The sequence below is a fragment of the Parambassis ranga genome, chromosome 13 (assembly GCF_900634625.1).
Source record: "Parambassis ranga chromosome 13, fParRan2.1, whole genome shotgun sequence".
NCBI classification, from domain to species: domain Eukaryota; kingdom Metazoa; phylum Chordata; class Actinopteri; family Ambassidae; genus Parambassis; species Parambassis ranga.
The window spans coordinates 9,965,670-9,986,444 of record NC_041033.1 but is presented as its reverse complement, the minus strand read 5'-3'; the positions used below and the strand labels follow the sequence as shown (position 1 = coordinate 9,986,444).

Below are 20,775 nucleotides of genomic sequence, written 5' to 3'. Positions count from 1 at the left end.
TGCTGCTGGTACCCAAATTTCCCCAAGGGACCTTCCCAAAGGGATTAATAAAGTATATTATATTCTATATATAAATAATGTCACCATGTTTCCTGCAAATCTAAAATATCAACCTCATGCCACATGTCTGAGCAGCCTGAATGTCAATTCACACAATATGAGTCTAGATGGTGAGACCTGAAAATATTTCCATAATGCTGGCTGCCCAGAGGACAGACGCCCCTCTTACTGTGTAAAAGAACTGTCCTGTAAAATGTCCAAAAACCTCAACATTCAGCACAGCCTGCTCCAAAGCCATTTAATCCATTTATAGATGCTGTAAAGAGTGATAAAATGGAACAGCCTTGCATACTTGATTTTTAAGTCTTGACTCATCATGAGTCATCCATCTACTGAAACTCTGACTAAACAGGTTTTAATCCCTCTGCAAAGTAATTATTTACATGCCTATAGGCTGTAAATGAATATCATCTGACAAAAACAAACAATCTTTATTGTTTTTACAAATGGTACAATGGTGACAGCTGTGAAAGTGTTAAAAGCGTCACAAAGGATGTCACAGTTAAAGACACCAAATGGATCCTGCAAGAGGTTTTTGTTGTTGTTTGATTTAAAAAGAAATGCTATAACCTAGTTAAGATTTTTCACACATCAGTGTTTGTTAATTTGGATTAGAGTACTTTGTCTTTTTAGGATTGGCACCTCATGGAATGAGTAGATGTGGGGACTTGAATGCACAATTGGGAGCAAGAGAAGCAGCCTAACAAGGCTTCTTCGCTCATCGCTTAAACAAAGAAAGAAATCATTACAATGTATCGATGCTGTTTAGACATTGGTCTTCTTTCTGCCCATATAACTTGCTTGTGGTGCATCTGAGACTTTTTTTGTTGAGATTATTGACAAATAGCAACTACAGATCCTCTGTTGCAGAGCTATATACAAATAAATAAAACTGTCCTGCATTAATGCTCCAGGAGCATCCACCATCACCTTCATGTCATGAATAATGTAAGTGGTTAGAGTAGGCTGCTACTCAAATTTCCATTGGATACATAAATGGAAGAACCCATCTATAGCTGTAATGGCATTATAAACTTTATTATGTGTTCCTTTTTTATGATAGTCATCCATGGAACACAAAACTATGGGCGTGTCCGGGTGTGTGTGTACCTGAGACCACCAATAAACAGCAAACACACAGGAAGTATCCCTGCGCTAATAACTTGTCATGTGCTAGCTTGCAGGCATCTGTGGGCACATTACAGTAATGTTAGCTGGTTTTAGCCTGGTTATTTGAGTTATTTGCGAGGACCACACACACACACACACACTATAACAACTTACTTCAGAAAGATGTGTAACTATGAAAAGAAGAGAAGGCAGGTAAATCCAAAACTAAGCTTTCACACTCACCTGTCAGAGGGCTGCTAACACTTGGTGCGTTTTTTTCAATTAGCTCCGAGGGAAAAGTTAAAGGCTGCTCCTTCCTTTCCGGTACAATGTCCCCCCAGAGTCAAGCGGGGACAGGACAGGCCGTTTCGGAGGTAGAGCGTGATGGGGCGGGTGTATGGGTGGCACACCGGTAAATGCTGACTGAGCCGAAGTTTTACAACGAAAACAAAGCGAGAAAAAAGCCGATGAGTGCGGACCGTGGCAGTGGTTTCAGCCCTAGATTTATTTAACAAAAAAATGAGAGGTCCTGTCCGTGTTTTTACTCATCCGTCCCGTCCCCCCTCTGAAGGTAAGGCGTACCATACACACACCGGCAGAGTAATTCAGTGTACTGAGGTGGGAGGAGTGTGTGTCGGTCTTTTTATCTCCAGCCCTCCTGTACAGACACAGCGCGTCACCAGGCTGACTTTACTCCCTGCCTGCGCCTTCACGTCACATCGGAAAAAAATGAACCGTTAACCGGTTCACTGTCCGCCCACCTTTTGATTGAATTAACATAACATGCATGTTCATATATATATATTTAACTCTTTAAAAATCGATGTAACTCTTTCTGGTATACATTGAAAACAGATTTTCTATTAGCTTTAAACCTTTCGCTGACTGTTGCCAGAAAATCCGACTACACGTGAACGCAACAAGAAATCGTAAAAAGGGTACTTTATCAATAGATTATCTTAACAGATACCTAACAGGCGACACACCTCACTGATACTGATACATAAAGAACAAAAAGTGAGCTTGATCAGTAGCTGAACATGTCATAAAGAGGTAGCCTATGTCACACATTTTCATAGCAGGTTTACACCAGATTGTTCAATCAATCAGTTTTTTTTATTCTCCCAGATTAAATGAAGAATGGAAGAAACCCCCCTTCAGTCAAATATCTTTATCGGCATTGTATGTCTAATGTCTTTATTTTCTAATTCAGATTGACAAAAAAGTTATCTAGGGTGTCTCATTAACAGCTGGGACAAGCTCCATTATCATAGGCTGGTACAGGACAAAGTATGGTTAGACAATATTGATGGTGATTGATCGATTTACAAAGAAACCTTTTGTGCAGTCTGTGTTTTAGTTAGAGACTTCGCTATCTTACATTGACACATAGGCAACCAGATGACTCATTAAACCAAACGATTGATTGATTTTTGTCACAAGAAGTCATGATCAGACATGTACGGTCAGCAGTCCCTTCTGATCGACCAGGTGACACACATCCTTATTTGGACTATTAGCACCACAGTGCTGGAGGATGATGTCACAATGTTCACATTCATGTTTCCCTCACAAGAGATATGAGTGTTTGTCAATTAACTGTAATGTTTTTTGGGGAACCATAACATCTGAGTTCATCTCTGTTTTTCACTCAGTTGTGGTGAACGTCTTACACAATGACAGGTGTGTGTGTGTGTGTGTGAAGTGAGTCATCTGTAGATGTTTTCAACCATTTGTCTGTTTGTTTCTGTTGAACTATGGACATTGTTACATCGTGTGTTTGAAGCATGTGGTTAAAAGAAGTATCAGATTTATCACCAAGGAAACAGTGAGTGCAGTGAAGTTGGAAGATCCTTTGATAAAGATGAAGAGCTGCTCTTGTGTGTTTGGACATTTTGCATAAGACTTTGCTAAAACTCGGAGATAATATGCAGGTTTATTTCATTTAATTTATGTATTTAAGGAGAAGCCGTGTGGAGATCCACACTCAGATGATGTCAATGAAAGGTGGAGAGGAGGAATGAATGAAGGTGAAGACAGAGCATAAGGATGAGGTTAAGCGCTCCTCGCAGATGAATAGAGGAGAGGATTTTTGCTCGCTCCATACACACCATCAGGAAAGTCTTAATACCAGTGATTACTCTTCACTTCACCTACCTGCTTGTATTAATGTCAACCAACACTTTAAACCACCTGCCTCACTTCCACACACACACACCTTGACTTTGCCCTCTCTGTGTGTGAGGAAGCATCCTCAGGGTGATTTCCTGTGACACGTCTCTGTTTGATGTGGCTGACCCAGGCTTCCCTGCTCTGCTCTCCACAGGTTGGCATTAGTCAGTAGCTCCAGCTGCTGAGATTTGTTTTGAACTCCACCCATTTTAAAATGCCAACCAGCATCCACAGGCAGGAAGGGTAGAGGAAGGCTGGCTGGGGGTCTCCTCTGCAGGTGTTGTTATGTAATGCAGGAAAGTGCATGTGATACTGAAAGGAGAGAGAATTTGTCATGAGCATTGAGAGAGAGGAACACTGGACATATCGTCTAAATGTCAGCTTGTTCTGACTTTGAAGGCCTGTTGGAATTTCACAGCAGGATATGATCTTTTCAGAGGCCTCACAGAAGGACTTAAACAGCAATGATTTAGTACAACACTTTAGCCCTGGTAGAAACTTATATGAACCAATGCAGTGCTTATTGATGTCAGGATTAACTCTTGAACATTTGTGTTTTAAGATTTCATCTTCTTTTTTTCTGTTTTTACTCAGAGCAATAGTGAAGCCAACAAGTTGTAATATGCTGTTTGTCAATAGATGCTAGTACTCTGTTTATGTCTACTACATTACAAAATTAATAAATAAAAGCAAATGATACCTGCGACAACTCCAAAATGTCTTTTGTGATTTGAAGATGCTGAACTAGAAATTCAAACTGTTCACAGGAGGATGTAATTTATTTGGTTGCTTTGTACTCCATCTAGTGGTTATAAATCCACAATACAATCTCTGTGTTGGGAACAGCAAAGCAATTGGCACTGCAACTGTTAATATTGCAAACTGTTTATATTTTACATGCATAACATCCATATCTTCACCCATAATACAGATATGATGATGCTTTCATGTTATTTCTTGTGCATATTTTTTTTTTTACATTTATACCAGAGAAAACACGAATGGCCTTTAAGGAAACCTTTAAACTTTCCCCACCAGGGGGCGTGTTCTTTCTGTATTAAAATCTCTCTTCAAGCCTTTCACTATAATGGTGAAACTGTGCATTGCATACAAATGCATTTCATCAGTGAGTCTATATATCTATATGTAGCAAACCCAGGCTGAATGTAATGTTTTTTAAAAATTAATTGTCTAATATGTCCAGAAGCACATCATACACTCTCAGAGTTTTAACTGAAGAACCACAGCTTTAAAATATAGTTTAAAAGTAACCCTAACACTGTGTACAGAGTACATTATCTGTAAGTTGGTTGCATTTAGGTTACCATGTCACTGTCTAATAAATGGCTGACTCCACACTGAGAAAAATGTCGAACACAAAGACCCCACTGAGCTGCCAAGAAGATCATGACGCAACACCAGAGGAATGTTTCAGTTCTGCAGTGTGATGTAATGTGACTGCCATGAGACTCACTTTAACAGATAACTCATAACTCAATAGGGATTGAAGTTGCACATTACTGCTTTCAACCCTGTGTGTAGGGACAGATTTCTGCTTAGCGTCATGTGTGTAATTAAGCAAATTTATTTCATTATGGGGGCAACCAGTTCTTACCTTAGGGGGCTAACTTATTTAACATGCAGTTTATTGCTTCACATTACAATAAATGTTGAAACAGTTTCACACAAGTAATTATTACATACCAAAAGGTTGTAGTTCACAAAGAGTTTCTAACTAGGCTATTTTGTTAAGGCCATGCATTGAGCTGACATGCATTACTTTTTGTTGTTTAGAAATCTGCAGATGAAGATGCAAAATAAAAAGCCTGTTTGTCAGTGTTTTTTACAGAATGCTTCACCCATCTCTTCCTGGCTGCAGTCTATAGGCCACTGGAATCAATAAACAATACTGTAGCCCATGTGTTGTGTATATTAGAGGAAAGCCGACATCAGGAAGAAATCTGTTTAGAAAGCCTCCCAACAGTTGCTTTTGTTGGAAGAGCTAACACAGATGGACACATGAAAGTCGCTGTTTGTTCACACCCATCCTATACAGTACAGCACTCCTGTCTTCTACAGCAACTTTAGGTGGAATTGCATGAACATATCTCTGACTTGGTGCATTCCTATCAAAAAATGATTCCCTCATGATGTCCAGTCAATACTAAAACAAAATTCATCACTTGATGGCTGTGTACAGACTACATTAAGAAAAAAGTATGGGAGTAAAATTAGACTCTGGTGCTGAGGTTAGTGCAATAACATCCAGATGTTGCGTGGACCTCCTGTCCTCAAATAGCATTTCTTTGCTGTAGTTATGTAAGAAGTGCTCCGCCTTCTGAGGTCTGCCTCTCCTCCTCTTATGTCAGACTTTTTAGGAGAGAAAACAAGTTTGCACTTTTATTATTAACAGTAAATGAACTTTGAATGAACAGTTAATGTGTTGCCTCCTTTTGTGTTGTGTGTATGCTCCACTCTAGCTGAAGGATCAGAGTATATCTGTAGTGTGTGTCTGTGAAGGTGGTTCAGGAAAAAGATCTGGAAGCTTCTGCATGCTCACAGACACGTAGCCTACATCCACACGTGGTGTGTATAGATTGGACAGCACAAACAGTGAGTGGACCTGCAGCTAACACAGTGTTTGACCCCTCCACAACTCTCACACTTCTTTAAAGACTCTAAGACTTAACGTGTTCTGTTTTTAGTAAAAACACCACAGAGCACCACTGTTTTCAACCATCAAGCCTCTTCCGTGAAGCATGCACTGTAACTGTGCTGTCGTCTCCTTTGTGCCACAAATACACAGTCTTTGTAACTTCCTTCCTTTGTCTGGGCTTTTGCATCCCATAAAAAGAACTTAGAACTTATTTTAATGAAGAGTCACCTTTACTGGGAGGTTTGATCAGACTTGCTTGACCCATAATTGGCCCTCACTCTCTGCATGCTGAGGAATTTCAGTGTAAACGGTGGCTACAGCCCCATGTTCAGAATGATAAGCCCTGAGGCAGAGGTGTGTGTGTGTGTGTTATAGTATCTGTTTCACTGTTTTATTTGTTAAATACAATAGCTTAGCATGTGTTTGCATCATATGAGCTGAGAACTACATCTTGTGTGCTGATGAAACCTGAGCGGGGAAGGCCCTGTGGAACCTTTCTTTCTTAAACTTTTGAAGAAGATTCTGAATGCCTCCCCCGACAAGTCACTGACAATCCTCTCATCAGTTGGCATGTCAGGACATTTTGCAGAGAGCTGTAAAGGAGGAGGGGCTGCAGGGATTAAGAGGTTGAAGGAATTCTTCTCTGGTTGGAAAGTGTCAGACACCAAGATGAATCAAGGTGTTAACTGTAATGCATAATGGTCTTTTCTTGCTCTTTTACATGGGATACAAGGTCTTTGTAGTCAAACTGAATGATTTGACAATATATTTAGTTACAAATGTGTTTGCATAAGTTAAGATAGAAGGTCTGCTCAGGTTGTTTTACAACAGTGGTCCTCCATAACACCCCCATCAGTTCTTTTAGCCACCCTGCAGGCAGCAGCTGAGATGGACAGACGTGGCACCGTGGAGGAGGGTGGGGGCAGGGCTTGTAGCTTCTGTGAGGCATGAAAACTACTGAATGAAGTTTTTAAAGTTCTAGAAGGTTCCATCTGATATGTAACAGTGGACACAACAGTATGTTGCAGCATTTAATTTTTTTATACAGATAACATTTGGAAACAAGAAGCCCATTCAGTGAATATCTGTCTGTTGAGAGTGCAGACATTTGGTTTGTTTGCTTTGGGATGTCACATATGTGCATATAAAGAGTTAAAGTAAACGTTTAATATTTATCTTTAATATATGATGAAACCAGGGTTGAAGATTGAGTCAGCTATTAGCATTATAGCAGGAATACTTCTGTACATCATCTACTCAAACCGACCAAGTATCAGATTTTTTACTCTGAATGTGTGTCTGTAGTTGTATGCAGGGAAGTTTTACAACTGATCTCAGACCAGTGCAGAGGAATTAACAGCAGTCTGTGATTTTGTGGGGGGGACGTCCTAAGCTCCCAATTTCCTGAGAAAACACACCCCCAGTCCCACTTCTAGAAACTTCTCTCTCAGGATATATAAAGCAAGAGAGAGTGTTGCAGTTACATTATCCACAGGACACAACTCCAAGGAGAAACCCTGCGACTCTGTGTCAGGTAAGCATTACAGCACAGCTGTCTTTGTTTTCAGGAAGGAATGTAGCGGGTGAAAGGACTGCTTTGTTTTCATGGTTGATTCTGGCTTTAAATTTTCAACTTTTTCCAGCAAAATGATACTTTTCTTCTTGCATGTCACTGCTTTGCTAGCTATTTTAATGCATTCAGTTGGATTACAGTTTTTAGCTCCATTTTAGCTTTTTGTTTAACTGTAATCCACAGTTTCTGAATGCCACAGTCGACGGCTGATTGGATGAAAGTTTTTTCCCTCTGGGCCACTTTCAGCCAATGAAGAGAGTTTACGAGTCAGATTTTGACTGAATGATGACTAAACAGTTGTAGAAAATCATCAAATGTTTAAAAGAATTTTAAAATCTGGGTGAAAGGATGGAGACGGCTTTGTTAGAGCCTGAATATGTGTTCTCTGCCTGCTTCGAGGAGATTACTGCATACACCTCTTGTCTTTCAGAATGAAAATGGCAGACATGAAAACATCTCAAGGTATCCAAACGTGAAAGACATCTCTGCTATATCACCCCTATGCAAATACAGAGATGCAGGCAATATATCTCTGCAGAGAAACAGGATACTGGTGCAGTTTTTTTTTCACAGCCTCGGGCTGTGCCTTTGGCCCTTTGTTTAAACACGTGATGAGAAGAGTTAGATTATGGCCTACAGGCACACAGCCTTTCACTGGGCTGAAAGACAGACTGCTCCTACAGAAGACATGTAGTATCAAAAACTGCAGTAAAGAATTCGCACAGTGTAACGTGGTCTCTACAAACATTATTACATATCTGCAGTTTGAGTCAACTACACTTAATTCTGGGAGTGAGAGGCATCATATTTCAGCCTTGAGTCAGCACACAGCTTCACTATGTGGTTGGCAGCTCCAGCTCTACAGATGAGCCTCTGGTTGCTGCTGACGTGGCAAGGACCATGTCTGCCTCACACGGGAGGCATTCCTAAGCTCCTCTGTGGGCTGAGCTAACCCTGCCCTACCTCCACAGCTTCCCAAGTATAGTCTTTGCCCTGGCACTTTCTTTCTGAGATATTATGATAATAACAGTGTGTGATCCACAGACTCACAGAAGAGTTTTGCTAACTTAGATTTTTCCTTTTGCTCCTCCCTTGCAGGCTATTGCAGCTGCTTCTGGAGACAGACAGGATGTGGGTGACTAATGTTGTAGCTCTTTGTCTGCTGGCCTTTGTGGCCTCTGCAGAGGATAAGAAGCTGAGCAGCCATGCTACCACGCTGGCTGATAACAGCGCTAACCTTGCCTTCAGGTTTGTTATTAATTATGTCTATTCTGATTCCTGGCATTTGAAAGAATATTAGTTGCATCTCTGAATGATTTTTTTACTTGCAATTTAGCCTCTACCACAACATGGCAAAGCAGAAAGACACAGAGAACATCCTCATCTCTCCTGTGGTGGTGGCCTCCTCTCTGGGAATGGTAGCTCTGGGTGGGAAATCCTCCACTGCCTCTCAAGTGAAAACTGTCCTCAGTGCTGAAAAAATCAAGGATGAGCACCTGCACGCAGGCCTGTCAGAGCTCCTCACTGAGGTAAATTTACTCATCTGCCATGCTTCAACTCAGTGAACTTTATGTACACAGCAATTCTGTGAGATTCTACATGCTTCTTTCCAGGTGAGCGATGTCAAGTTACGCAATACCACCTGGAAGATCAACAACCGCCTCTATGGCCCCAGCTCTGTCTCGTTTGCTGATGACTTTGTGAAGAGCAGCAAGAAGCACTACAACTATGACCACTCCAAAATAAACTTTAGGGACAAGAGGAGTGCTGTGAACTCCATCAATGAGTGGGCGGCCAAGTCTACAGATGGCAAGCTGCCAGAGATTACCAAGGATGTGCAGAATGCAGATGGAGCCATGATTGTCAACGCCATGTTCTTCAAGCGTGAGTATAAATAGTATTTACTTATTTACGTTTAGTTTATTAATGTGGTCACAACTGAAACTTAATCATGACTATAACCATGTTTTTTTTCTCTGACAGCTCACTGGGATGAGAAATTCCATGAAAAAATGGTGGACAACCGTGGTTTCCTGGTTACCCGTGCCTTCACTGTTGGAGTTCCCATGATGCACCGCACTGGTGAGTTTCTCTGTCATCTTTACGTCAGATCTTATTGTGTCTCCAGAACTGTTAACTGCCAACAGGAAAGCAAGCATGATAAGCCATCTGTTTTGTCTGCAGGTCTGTATGACTTCCATGAGGACACAGAGAACCGTCTCTTTGTGCTAAACATGCCTCTGGGTAAGAAGCAGGCCTCCATGATCCTTATCATGCCTTATCACCTGGAGCCCCTGGAACGCCTGGAGAAGCTCCTGACAAGGAAGCAGGTGGACACTTGGCTGAGCGAGATGGAGAACAAAGCTGTAGCCATCTCCCTCCCCAAAATCTCATTGGAAGTCAGCCACAATCTGCAGGTGAGCGGTGGCAAAGTGAGGGTTCATTCTTAACATACACATTTAAAATCAGCCTGTTGAATTAAACATTTCTGTCTTTTTTATGTTTTCCAGAAACATCTGGCTGAGCTGGGCCTGACTGAGGCTGTGGACAAAGCCAAGGCCGACCTGTCCAACATCTCCGGAAAGAAGGACCTCTATCTTTCCAATGTCTTCCACGCATCAGCCCTGGAGCTAGACACCGACGGAAACCCGTTCGACACCAGCATCTTCGGCACTGACAAGCTGAGGAACCCCAAGCTTTTCTACGCAGATCACCCCTTCATTTTCCTGGTGAAGGACAACAAGACCAACTCCATCCTGTACATTGGCAGAGTGGTTAAACCTAAAGGAGACAAGATGCGTGATGAGCTATAATGTTACGGGTGTGGGTCCTGTTTGTGAAATTATGGCAGGAAACTGTATGTGTGTGTGTTTGGTTTTTTTGGTATGACTGTTACCTCAAGAGCACATTCCAATAGATAATCTGTGGATTTAATATACATACTTTTCTTAGACACATTACACCATCCCAAGGAAAAATTAAAAATGAAAAACAGGTGCCTTTTCTAAGGTTTCCATGAGCAAACAGCAGTTGGCACAACAGACAACATGCTTATATTAAGTATGAGCTCTCTCCTCAGCATCCTGCTTTTCTTCTGCCAGTATTGGTTCCACTATGATTCATGTGCGTTCTCTGCATTATCTTTAATGTTTAAAGAAATAAGATCTGTGCATAAAGTTGTTTTACATTTTGCCCCCAATCTGCACTGAATTGTTCCTCTGCATGAGCTCAACCTGCAGTGGAAAGGTGGCAAATGTTAATTCATGTTCACTCTACCACCCATACAGCGTCATGTTTTTTGTTGCTGTACAGGAGGTACGTCAACAAAACAAGGTCCAAGGAAGCTGTTGGAATTGTGTGACTATGTGATAACATGTTTTTTTTTATCAATAAAAGAAAAGAGGGAAATATATGTGTGTGGCTGCTCTATTTTAAAAAGTCTTCTCTGAATACCATCCAAACAGTCCTGTGCAGTGATTAACAGAGGAATGTGGGCATGCTATAGTGTTCATCATCTCAAAGGAAAAGGATAACAATCTTTCCAGTTGGCTGGAGGTCAACAAAAAAATCTTTCCAGATCTGGAATGCATAGGTTTAACAATGCCTTGCTCTAAAATTGTCCATAGATCACTGTCCATTTTGTGGCACATATTCTTACCCCAAACAAAAATAGTAGTGTGAGCAGGGTGCAAAACCTGGAGTACAGGGTTTTCATGGAGATCAGGAAACTCAAGCTGTCTCAATAGAACAAACAAAACAAGCTTGAATACAACAATTGGCTTAAAGAAGAATCAAAATGAGTTTAATTATGATCTTAAGACTTTGAAGGTTCATCACAGAAATGTGTTGTATCTCTCAACAACAATGAACGTCTTAATGCCACCTCCATCGGATTCAATTTCCACAGAGAACCACAGCACCACCTTGTGGATGCAAAAAGCAAAAGGACATTCAAATATGTTCTTATTACGGTATGTTTCTTTTATATTGTTGTATTTACATAGACTTTGTTCTTTACTGTAATAATATACAAGACAAACAACAACATATCAGATACACAATGTACATGTTTCTCACTGGCTTTGCTGTTGTTTTGTGCACCAAGCACGAATGAAGCATCACTACGCAATCAACATTGAAGGGCATCAAAGGATTAGTTCCAAATGTTCTGAAAATATTCTTAATGATGAAAATTACTTTATATTTTAAATATATTTAAAATGTACACACGTCTACATTTTTTTACAAAGAGTTCCTTACATCTGTGAAGCAAATTTGATTATTTTCCTCCTAAAAATAAGTCAATAAAAACCTCCACTCCTTAATCCTTAGCCAGTGTCTTAATTTGAACAGAAGATGGTGCCATTACATAAAGTAACATCAGCCTATATGTCTGTTGTAAATATCTGTCAGAAATTATTTCTTCCACGTTGTTTTGTATTTGTTATTGATATTAAACACATTTTTCAACGTTTGATTTTTTACCATTTAAAGCTACAGTGCAAAACCTTTACACAAATCTCACATCTGTTACTTTTTAGAGTTTTGTCTGTGTTGACATGACTGCTTTGCTAGAGCTGAAGAGCTGCGACAACATAGTGACCATACAGCTGAAGTATGTTGTGGTCTCTAATAGATAATACATCCACACAGACAACCTTTAACACATGTCAACCTGTCAGTAACAGCAGTAAGGCGACATCTGTGTCTGCTTTTAAACACTTCTCTCAAATCAGTGTTAAAACAGGTCTGTGTCTCTCAGTGTACTTCAAACCCCCGTGCTAACCTGGGAATCTTGGCTAGTGTGTACTCAAAGTGGACAAACGACACATTTCTATCCATCACTAACAGTAGTCCAAGCTACATTAGCTTAACTCTGAACAGGTACCATATTCTTGGGCCTGTCAGAGATGAGTTCACCTACAGCAGCAGTCATAATCGCATGTCAGCAGTATGTTTGTCATTATGCCTGCTGTCAGACAGAGGAGACAAAAGTCTCATACTGTAGCTTTAAGTGCGTCACGTGTCACAGAAACAGCATCCTCGAGTGCTTTTATAGAGACGTGTTTCACTAAAGGACCAAAAATTGCACTAAAAAAACAAGAGCTGTCACTCTTTCATTAGAACATTAATAAAAGAGTGTAAGCATTAAAAACAAGAGAAATGGACTCATCTTCTGCTGCTCCTCAACAGTAGAAGTAAAAGTGGCAAATGTATTGTTTCTCATTTTGATAATTATATACAATAGCAGCCTTTGCCTCCAACTTGGATGGCTAATTAATGCAGCCATAGCTAAATAGCAGCCTCGGCTCAGCAACTCTATCGTGAGCTTTTATGACAAACTAAAAACAGACACCAGTAAAATAACATTTCATTTTGAAATAGGCGTTGGGGCGTTTCAATCTTTCAACGGGTGACCCTCCGGTTGCCCTGAAATAGGTGACCACGCAGTGGCCGGTGAGTTCTGAGAGGAGTTAATGAGTGCATCCTTCATTTAGGAGTGGGAGCACCTTCCCTGTGATGCTGGCAGCAGGTACGTAGGCAGGTAATGTGATAACTCTCATTACATTAGTACTGTTGTGTTCTGCTGTGTTGGCTGCTGGCAGATTAGCCAGTGGATGGACAATCCTCTTAAAGAAGTCTGCATTAAGCCTCAGTGAGTGGCTGGGTGGCGCTCTCTGTCCTCTGCATGCCCCTCCCAGTTCTTTGTCTCTTTCTTTCTTTGGATGCATCCTCTTCCTGATGCTCCTTCCTCCCCTCTGTTTTTGCTTCTTTCATATATCTACATCTGTTCTTTTACAGCTTTTTGTCCACCTGCCTGTTGGCCTTGCGGAAAAGAGTCTTGATCTCTTCTGTCACCATTTCCTGCCAGTTATCCCTGGTTAACACAGAAAAAGGTGTTAGAAAACATCCCTGTGGTATTTCAAAGTGGACATGGGAATTTAAAGCAGCCACAAACACAGGAAAATAAGACTGTTAATAACCAAACTGTGCCAGAAAGCAACAATAAAGATGAATGCACCAAACAGAGAGGGCTTTCCCCAATCTGATTAGGAACAAGGTGATAAGATCAAGAGATTAAGATAAAGAGACTAATAGATCAAGAGCAATTAGAAAGATTCACAAATCAATGAGGACAAATTGCCAGTGTGCAGGTTTTAAAGGATGCATTTGGGTAACATCAAACAGACACAATCGCAGTAACATTTTCCACAGCACAAAACACCAGCGGGCATGCAGATCTAGTATACCTCCTGTGATTGGACTAAGAAGGTCAAGCCTTTTTCTGAGCTTTTTTCCTTCTGTACGCAGCTATATCCTCAGGTCTCAGCCCGTGATTGTCTTCCCTGAAGTAGCATGTGGACAGTGTGTATAAGTCCACATGTTATCAGTAGCAAGCAGCATGAACACTTCCTTAAACACATTTGCAAAGTTTGTTCAACTTCAGCACTGATCGCTCTTACCCTGGTTTAATCTCTGGTGGTTTTGGCAAAGGCTTTGTAAAGTTGGACTTCCCCACAAGCCAGTATGTCTCTTCAATACCTTTACCCTGCAAGAAGAGACAAAAACATGTGAGGCATTCCTGTGTAGACCGGTGTTATCAATCATTCTAACGATATACCAGGTGTTACCTTCAGCTCTGTCTTGCCACGGACATCTATTTTATAACCCTCATTAAGAGAATGGAGGATCTTCACAGTGCTCATATTTACATGGATTCTATAAGCTGATAAGGGAGATCAGATATGTATGACATTCAAGCACAATAAAAACATGACAATTAGCTGCAAACTGTGGCAGTCAAGGATACTCACGCAGCCCAGTGGATTCCATTCGAGAGGCAGTGTTGACGGTGTCTCCAAAAAGGCAGTACCGCGGCATAGTCAGACCTACCACCCCAGCAACACAGGGCCCTGCAAATCCCAAGTCAAAAACTAGGATTACATTAGGACAGAGACTAGTTCAACCACCTTGTTAAATATAGTATCAGGAGGTGATAATTAATTTAGCAGCAAACCTGAGTGGATTCCTATTCGTATTCTGACGGGCACGTCTGGCATGTGCCGCATATGGAAGGTTCCCACTGAGCTTAGGATGTTCAGTGACATGTTGGCGATCTCTGCAGCGTGCTTGTTGCCATTTCTCTTAGGCAGACCTGATGCTACCATGTAAGCATCACCAATGGTCTCCACCTGGAAAAAGCATAATATATTGCTGTAATGTAGACACAGTAACAAAGTTAGATTTTGGCTCATTTAGTTAATATTGCCTTCCGACCTTGTAGACATCGTGGTTGCTGAGTACGGCATCAAACAGTGTGTAGAGATCATTGAGAAGGTCGACCACCTCAATGGGATCGCTGAGTGAGGAGATGGTAGTGAAACCCACAATGTCGCTAAAGTAGATTGTCACCTGGTCAAAGTACTCTGGCTCCACTGTGGCGCCGGTCTTAAGGGCCTCAGCCACAGAACTGCACAGAAAGCAGGGAAGAAAAGAATCAGACGATCGGGTAACAGACATTTGCAGCACTTTCTGTGTGTGGGAGAGTATGGAAACTCACGGAGGAAGCATCTCTGACAAGAGCTTCTCCGTTCTCTGTTTCTCCACCTCCAGCTCCTCTGTTCTCTCTCTGATGAGATCCTCCAGATTGGAGCTGTACTGCTCTAGCATCCTCAGCATGGAGTCGATAATATTGGTTTTCTTTCCCTTATTAATTAGTTTGAACTGTAAAAATAACAGAGTTAACAAGTTATACTCAGTAAGTCGACTCAGAAGAAAACTGTTTCAGTGCAAACGTTGTTTTGTTTTTGATCTTTGAATTTACCCGGTCAAAGATCTCATCAAAGCTTGGTCTGCGGTCAGGTTGCTCACTCCAGCACTGCTTCATCAGCTGGATGCATTCAAGTGGAGCCTGGTCCGGAGCCACAGTTGGACGGCACATTGGAGGAGGCTTCTTCACCTTACGGATGATCTCTGGGGGAACAAACAGAGCAGATGGCTGTAAGTGTGGTGACTTGACGTGTCTGCTTCTCTGCCTCTTCTCTTCTGTGGTGAATACACACCCTCAGGCGGCAGACCCAGCATGCAGTATGGCGGCCCTCTGACCACCACCTCTTGAAGGATGATAGCAAAACTGTACACGTCTCCTTTGTATGTTCCTTTACGAGAGCTTGAAAGGTCCCGTAGGAACTCTGGAGCAGTCCAAAATAGATCTGAATGAAACAAAGGGAACATTCACTCACTGTAGAAAGCTGTGTGTGTTTTCAAATTTAGCTGATGTCTAATGAAACAGTGTAGAAAGTACCTTCAGGTGGAGGTTCTTCGTAGGGAGTCTTCTGAGACTCCAACAGCTCATTGAAGCCATAGTCTGTAATCTTGAGGACAAATCGTCCGTCTACCACACAGTTTCGTGATTTTAGTCTACCATGGGGAAAATCTCTGTGGTGAAGGTATTTCATACCCTGAAACACATTTCATAGTTTTGTTTATTTGTAAAGAAATTATCACACAAAACATCTCAGTATAGTCTCAGGATAGTGTGGCCTAATGTAGAAAGAGTTAAGTTATCAGCTCCGGTTATATGCACATGAGTTCAACTCACAATAACACATAGAAGGTTTGGAGTGGAGCTTAGTTTAGGTTTAAACTACTTACAGTGTGTTTTCTCTGCCTTAGGTCACTCACATATCAGCCCTCATTAAACTGCAGTGATGGCTTGTGTCTCATGCAGTGAATGTATCAGAACATACCTTAATAAGATCGAGTAAAAGTGAGGACTTGAACATCCAGTCTAATTTAACATCCTCGTTTCTCAGCAGGTCCTGCAGGCTGCCCCGAGAGCAGTGCTCCGTCACCACTGCATACATGGAGGAGTCAGAAAAGAAGCCCAGGAATGGATTCACGTTCTCATTTCTCAGGTCCTTCATCTGATAACATGGGACGATATAATCACCATTAATGAAATTTCTATTTTCAAATCTGCAAGGAAGAAAGCAGATTATACAGTTTATGTTACTTTACCTTTGTGAACATCTTTGTGGTGCTTTGTTTTATTTCCTTGAACTGTCCCTCCTCAAATTTCTTCAGCCACACCCAGTCACCCTGCAGGAGACGACACAATGTTACTGTAATCACACTACAGTAAGTGAAATGATTCCAGATCACATTTTAAAAACTCAGATTGTTATTGCTTTATATTACTAACAAGGTAATCACTCTCAGCCTATTAAAATGTGTCAACAACTCACTTCAAGCTACAGCTACAGCCTCATGACTTATACCTCATACACAGCAACATTGGTTGTCTCGTGGGTCACCGTCTGTATGCTGTTTACTGAGTGTGAGCGGTCGGCAGATTTCTCCTCCAAAACACTCCTTGACTCACTCAGGTCCTCTAAAGTGATTTTCTGTGTGACAAAATTCAATTAAACTAGCTGTAGAAACACCTCATTTAGCAAATTTGAGAACTTTGTATAATTCAATGTATCAGTGGTGCTGCTTGCCTTTTTGCTAAGCTGCGGATTGATGAAAGTGAGATCCTCTAAGTTGAGGAGGATCCTATTGGGACCTTTGACCAGCTGGATTTGTTGAAGTCTCCTCCTGCCAAAGAGATTTAGAAAAGATAAGGAAATCAGTTTGAGCAGGTTGCTTAGAACCTCTCCATCTTAGAGGTCATCTTTAGATAAAATCTTGGAGACAGCTGGCCACTGCTTCCTTTCCCTACATAAGACCCAACAGTCTCCCCTTCCTTCTCCATTTAGCTACTATGCTAACAATGCTAACACAGAGTGGCTGTGTATTAGAGTGAATAACAACGACTTGGAAAACTAATCCTTTTACATAACCTCTTTGCTAAAGTCAAACTCTCACATTTAATAATATGAATGTCCTTTTGTTTGATCTGTCTGTTTTAGTACCATTTTAGGAGGGTTTCTGTTTTTTAGCAGAAAGCATCTCTTTGATAAATGTGCATTTTTCTTTCTGAAGTATTTATAACGAATCTCTGTGGTTGTCACAGACAGAAACATAAACCGTGTTGGTGCAGGTCCTACCTGATATACAGACTGACAATGAGCCCTCCTATAGCCAGAGAGAGGATGACTGCTAACACTATGATGATGTAGGTGACCTCCACACCTGAGGATGACAACAAGTAACTTGATAGTCACAGGAAAAAGAGACAAATGTATAAAACACATTCAGTAAACTGTGAACAAACACAAAGCCCTGAGTGCTCCTACCTCCTGTGCAGATGGACTTCTCGTTGAACCAGCAGCTGGAATCAGATGGAGGAGGAGATCCACCTGGAAAATTAATGGACCTCCCAGCAAACCGAAGAACCCCTGCCGTTAAGTCCACCAGATAGGTCTGGTACAGCTCCCCATTTCTGTCAGTGTCCAGGATGACATAGCTGGTCTTGATGCCCCCGGCAGTGTCCACCTCCACCTTCTGGTTGAAGCCGGTGAAGCTTGTGTTCTTAGTGAAGTAGGCTATGTTGGAGCCTGAGAGCTGCATTCCTGTTTTCCTGGCATTGTGGATGGACTTGGCCAGCATGTATATGCTATTATAGATGGTTCCAAACAGTGGATTAACCTGCAGGTTAAAATGAATGGTTTAGTAGGGTAGCCAAAGAAAGCACCTTTATCTTTGTATCATACCAATTGTAAATATTTGTTTCTTTACAGTGTTACCTCCAAACGCTTCCTACCTGCTCTGCCTGCACTGGCAATGTCAGTTCCCCGTTCTTCTTGGCAGCAGTGAACGCATCGTTGAAGGACAGTGGCTCAGAGGCCACAGTGATGGTGAGCACAGCATCATAGGCCTCCCTCAGCCTGCTGTTGTTTTTCAGGGGGAAGTAGGAGACGTTGGTGTAGGGCACGCTGTACTGGAGGGTGTCGTAGGGCACAAAGACATATTTCCCCGAAGTCAGACCCATCGTTTGTGCCTTGAGGAGGAATGTGGCCTGCTGATCTCCGCCGACCAGGATGGAGTGCATGCACATAATGATGACTGAGAGAAAGGAAAAAATTATTTATACACTGATATATAATGCGCTATAATGCTCAAATGTACCTTTTCTGTTTGATACTTTAAGACTTATTTCATATTACAGTGGAAAAAGACTAACACTTAATGGACTGAATGCACCATGTCTCTCCTCTGCAGCCTATCACCTGGTATCACCTGCTGACCAAGAGGTGAAAACTGAACTGCCAACATGACTTCCTGATCAGATGGTGGAGTGATTAGTGGACAGAATATTCTGGGGGATTAAACTAAGACAGTTGATTTTTGGACAGAGCAGTGTCTGCTCCCTGTTTTATCATTGATCTCTCAGACTCACCCCTGACTTCTCCTGCGCCCTGAATCTTCCTCAGCGTGCTTTCAACCTCGGTCTCATTGATGCCCATGGCTGTAACCAGGCCAACTGGAAGTCCCTTATTCCTCAGGGCAGAAGCCACTCTCCCAGCAGTGTCTATCCAAATGTCCTCATTGGACGACACAACAACAACGTTTGCCCATCTGAAGTGCTTCAACACGGTGAACAACACATCAGCTGGAAAGGGCACCGTCCTGGCAAATGTCGGATATGTTGTGGCGCGGTCCAGCTCATAGTTAACACAGCCGTAGGTGAACAGGGCCTTATCCCAGGTCTTGGCCAGCAGGGAAGCAGCGATACAGTATCCCGGGTTGGTGGGGCCAACAATTGCATTGGCTGAGTTCTCATAGTAAATATACGCAGTGAGTGCTTTAGAAGTTTCACAAGGCTCCTGAAGGATGATGAAGTCCATTTGCAGCCCTAGATCCAAACTGAGGTCCCCGTTTATCCTGCTCACGGCGAGCCTGGCAGCCGCAGTGGGCAGTGCCCTGTAATAGACGGGGTCGCAGTTCCAAGGCCCCAACACCCCCACTTTGAATATCAAACAGCGGACACAGCAAGGGAACGTCAACACTCCCAGGAAGATCCATAACAGAAAGTTATACAAGGGCAGAGTCGGTAAAGTTGATCTACTTTTAAACACATAGGGATGGCTGGGCTCCCCAATATATTGCATTGTCTTTCCCGGGTGTCCACGGTTAGTGAATCTATGTGTTCACTATTGATTAACCTATGAATTAGACTGCTGACACCTGCAAAACGTGCACAAATAAAAGTCATTCATTTTTAAATTAATCAGTATGACAGACGGCTGAATTTAATTAAAGAAACTTACCATGTCTGTAATGCCATCAGGACGCGCAGCTTTGGGGACACTCTTACAGGTTCCCCACCCGGATCTGTGTTTCTGTCTCCCACATTAACTCACCATTCCCCCTTTAAAAACCCTCACCTATTCACCCCGGTGTCGCTCTGGTGAAGACACAGCCCGGTCATCGTGCTTGGATTACGGGCTGGGAGTGACGGGAAGAGCTCGGTGCGCCGTCTGTAGCGTTTGGAGACAACTTCAGCACCCTGGAGAGCTACTTACGTCCCGCAGTCAGCGTCTCCGAAGGCTCCCGCGCGTTTCCACAAACAGGACTGTTCACAGGCAACATAGCTCACAGAAGAACCAAAAACGCCACATATCTTCAGTTTAAAAAAAGTTTTGAGAGTATCTGTAGAAAAAAAAATAAGACGTCACATATTCCAAATCGACCTGTCCAGAAAATGCGTAAAGGTCCTCCCTGTAAACTATTTAAAGTGCAAGAAAAGGGAAGACTAATTTGTCCATTATCAATATAGGAGGCCAGTGTGAGCTACAGGCCCATTCAATCAAATCCCTCCAAAGTGACCCGGGGCCAAAACGTAAGTGTTACTCACTAATCCATTTTCAGTGAGGCACAATATAAGAGGATTGACAACAGGCCTTGGCCTTGTTGTTGTGCAGCTCTGGCCTGTTCTCTATAGTAGCTTATGATATTTTACAGATAAACAATGTAATATAAACAAATGTTTAAACATTTTCTGATCCTCAGAACATAGTGGGATGATTTTACTTTCCATGGAGACACCTCAGCCACACGGCATGAAGAGGACACCTGAACCATGTTTTAATTGGCCTAATATGCCCCACAGTACAACAGGTAGCACAGATTAAATGAATTGAGTGGAGGGGGAGTAATTAGAGCTAACGAAGGGCTTTCCCCTGTGGGTCTCATGAGTTCTGCTCTGTTTTGCCTGCGTCAGGCTTTTGTGCATCTTTTTGAAAAGTGATGCAGCCCA

At 42.1% G+C, this 20,775-nt stretch overlaps 3 protein-coding genes across 5 annotated transcripts in view; 1 reads left to right on the top strand and 2 right to left on the bottom strand.

Annotated features, from left to right (window-relative positions):
- gdpd5b (glycerophosphodiester phosphodiesterase domain containing 5b) overlaps positions 1 to 1,771 on the bottom strand; it is a 36,351-nt gene extending 34,580 nt beyond the window's left edge. For both annotated transcript variants that reach the window (XR_003671585.1, XM_028419504.1), the window contains exon 1: positions 1,414 to 1,771. The gene's annotated coding sequence lies outside the window, so the exon portion shown is untranslated. The remainder of the gene's footprint in view (positions 1 to 1,413) is intronic.
- A 5,666-nt stretch (positions 1,772 to 7,437) lies between these two features.
- serpinh1b (serpin peptidase inhibitor, clade H (heat shock protein 47), member 1b) lies at positions 7,438 to 10,979 on the top strand. Of its 2 annotated transcripts, XM_028419516.1 has the most exons (8): positions 7,459 to 7,532; positions 8,002 to 8,033; positions 8,670 to 8,819; positions 8,908 to 9,100; positions 9,185 to 9,455; positions 9,555 to 9,653; positions 9,756 to 9,988; positions 10,082 to 10,979. In XM_028419516.1, exons 3-8 carry the CDS (start codon positions 8,701 to 8,703, stop codon positions 10,382 to 10,384), a joined length of 1,218 nt encoding a protein of 405 aa, XP_028275317.1. In that variant the 5' UTR covers positions 7,459 to 7,532; positions 8,002 to 8,033; positions 8,670 to 8,700; the 3' UTR covers positions 10,385 to 10,979. The 2 variants fall into 2 exon arrangements, with proteins under 2 accessions (XP_028275316.1, XP_028275317.1); XM_028419515.1 differs by lacking the exon at positions 8,002 to 8,033 and having other exon boundaries at positions 7,438 to 7,532.
- Positions 10,980 to 13,367: 2,388 nt separating this feature from the next.
- gucy2f (guanylate cyclase 2F, retinal) lies at positions 13,368 to 19,627 on the bottom strand. Its single transcript, XM_028420047.1, has 18 exons — positions 18,916 to 19,627; positions 18,280 to 18,581; positions 17,813 to 18,164; positions 17,624 to 17,708; positions 17,075 to 17,171; positions 16,853 to 16,978; positions 16,593 to 16,673; positions 16,322 to 16,498; positions 15,877 to 16,033; positions 15,635 to 15,784; positions 15,397 to 15,545; positions 15,133 to 15,296; positions 14,850 to 15,042; positions 14,590 to 14,764; positions 14,387 to 14,485; positions 14,204 to 14,298; positions 14,036 to 14,121; positions 13,368 to 13,449 (listed from the first exon to the last, which is right to left on the bottom strand). The coding sequence occupies exons 1-18, from the start codon at positions 19,625 to 19,627 to the stop codon at positions 13,368 to 13,370; spliced, it is 3,282 nt and encodes a 1,093-aa protein (XP_028275848.1).
- Positions 19,628 to 20,775: the final 1,148 nt, after the last annotated feature.

Coding starts and splice junctions, on each gene's coding strand:
- serpinh1b (XM_028419515.1), top strand. CDS start 8,701: ATGTGGGTGACTAATGTTGTAGCTCTTTGTCTGCTGGCCTTTGTGGCC. Junction 9,101..9,184: donor TGTCAGAGCTCCTCACTGAG/GTAAATTTACTC, acceptor GCTTCTTTCCAG/GTGAGCGATGTCAAGTTACG. Junction 9,989..10,081: donor AAGTCAGCCACAATCTGCAG/GTGAGCGGTGGC, acceptor TATGTTTTCCAG/AAACATCTGGCTGAGCTGGG.
- gucy2f (XM_028420047.1), bottom strand. CDS start 19,627: ATGCAATATATTGGGGAGCCCAGCCATCCCTATGTGTTTAAAAGTAGA. Junction 15,043..15,132: donor TTGTCAGAGATGCTTCCTCC/GTGAGTTTCCAT, acceptor CTTTCTGTGCAG/TTCTGTGGCTGAGGCCCTTA. Junction 14,765..14,849: donor GCAACCACGATGTCTACAAG/GTCGGAAGGCAA, acceptor TGCTTTTTCCAG/GTGGAGACCATTGGTGATGC.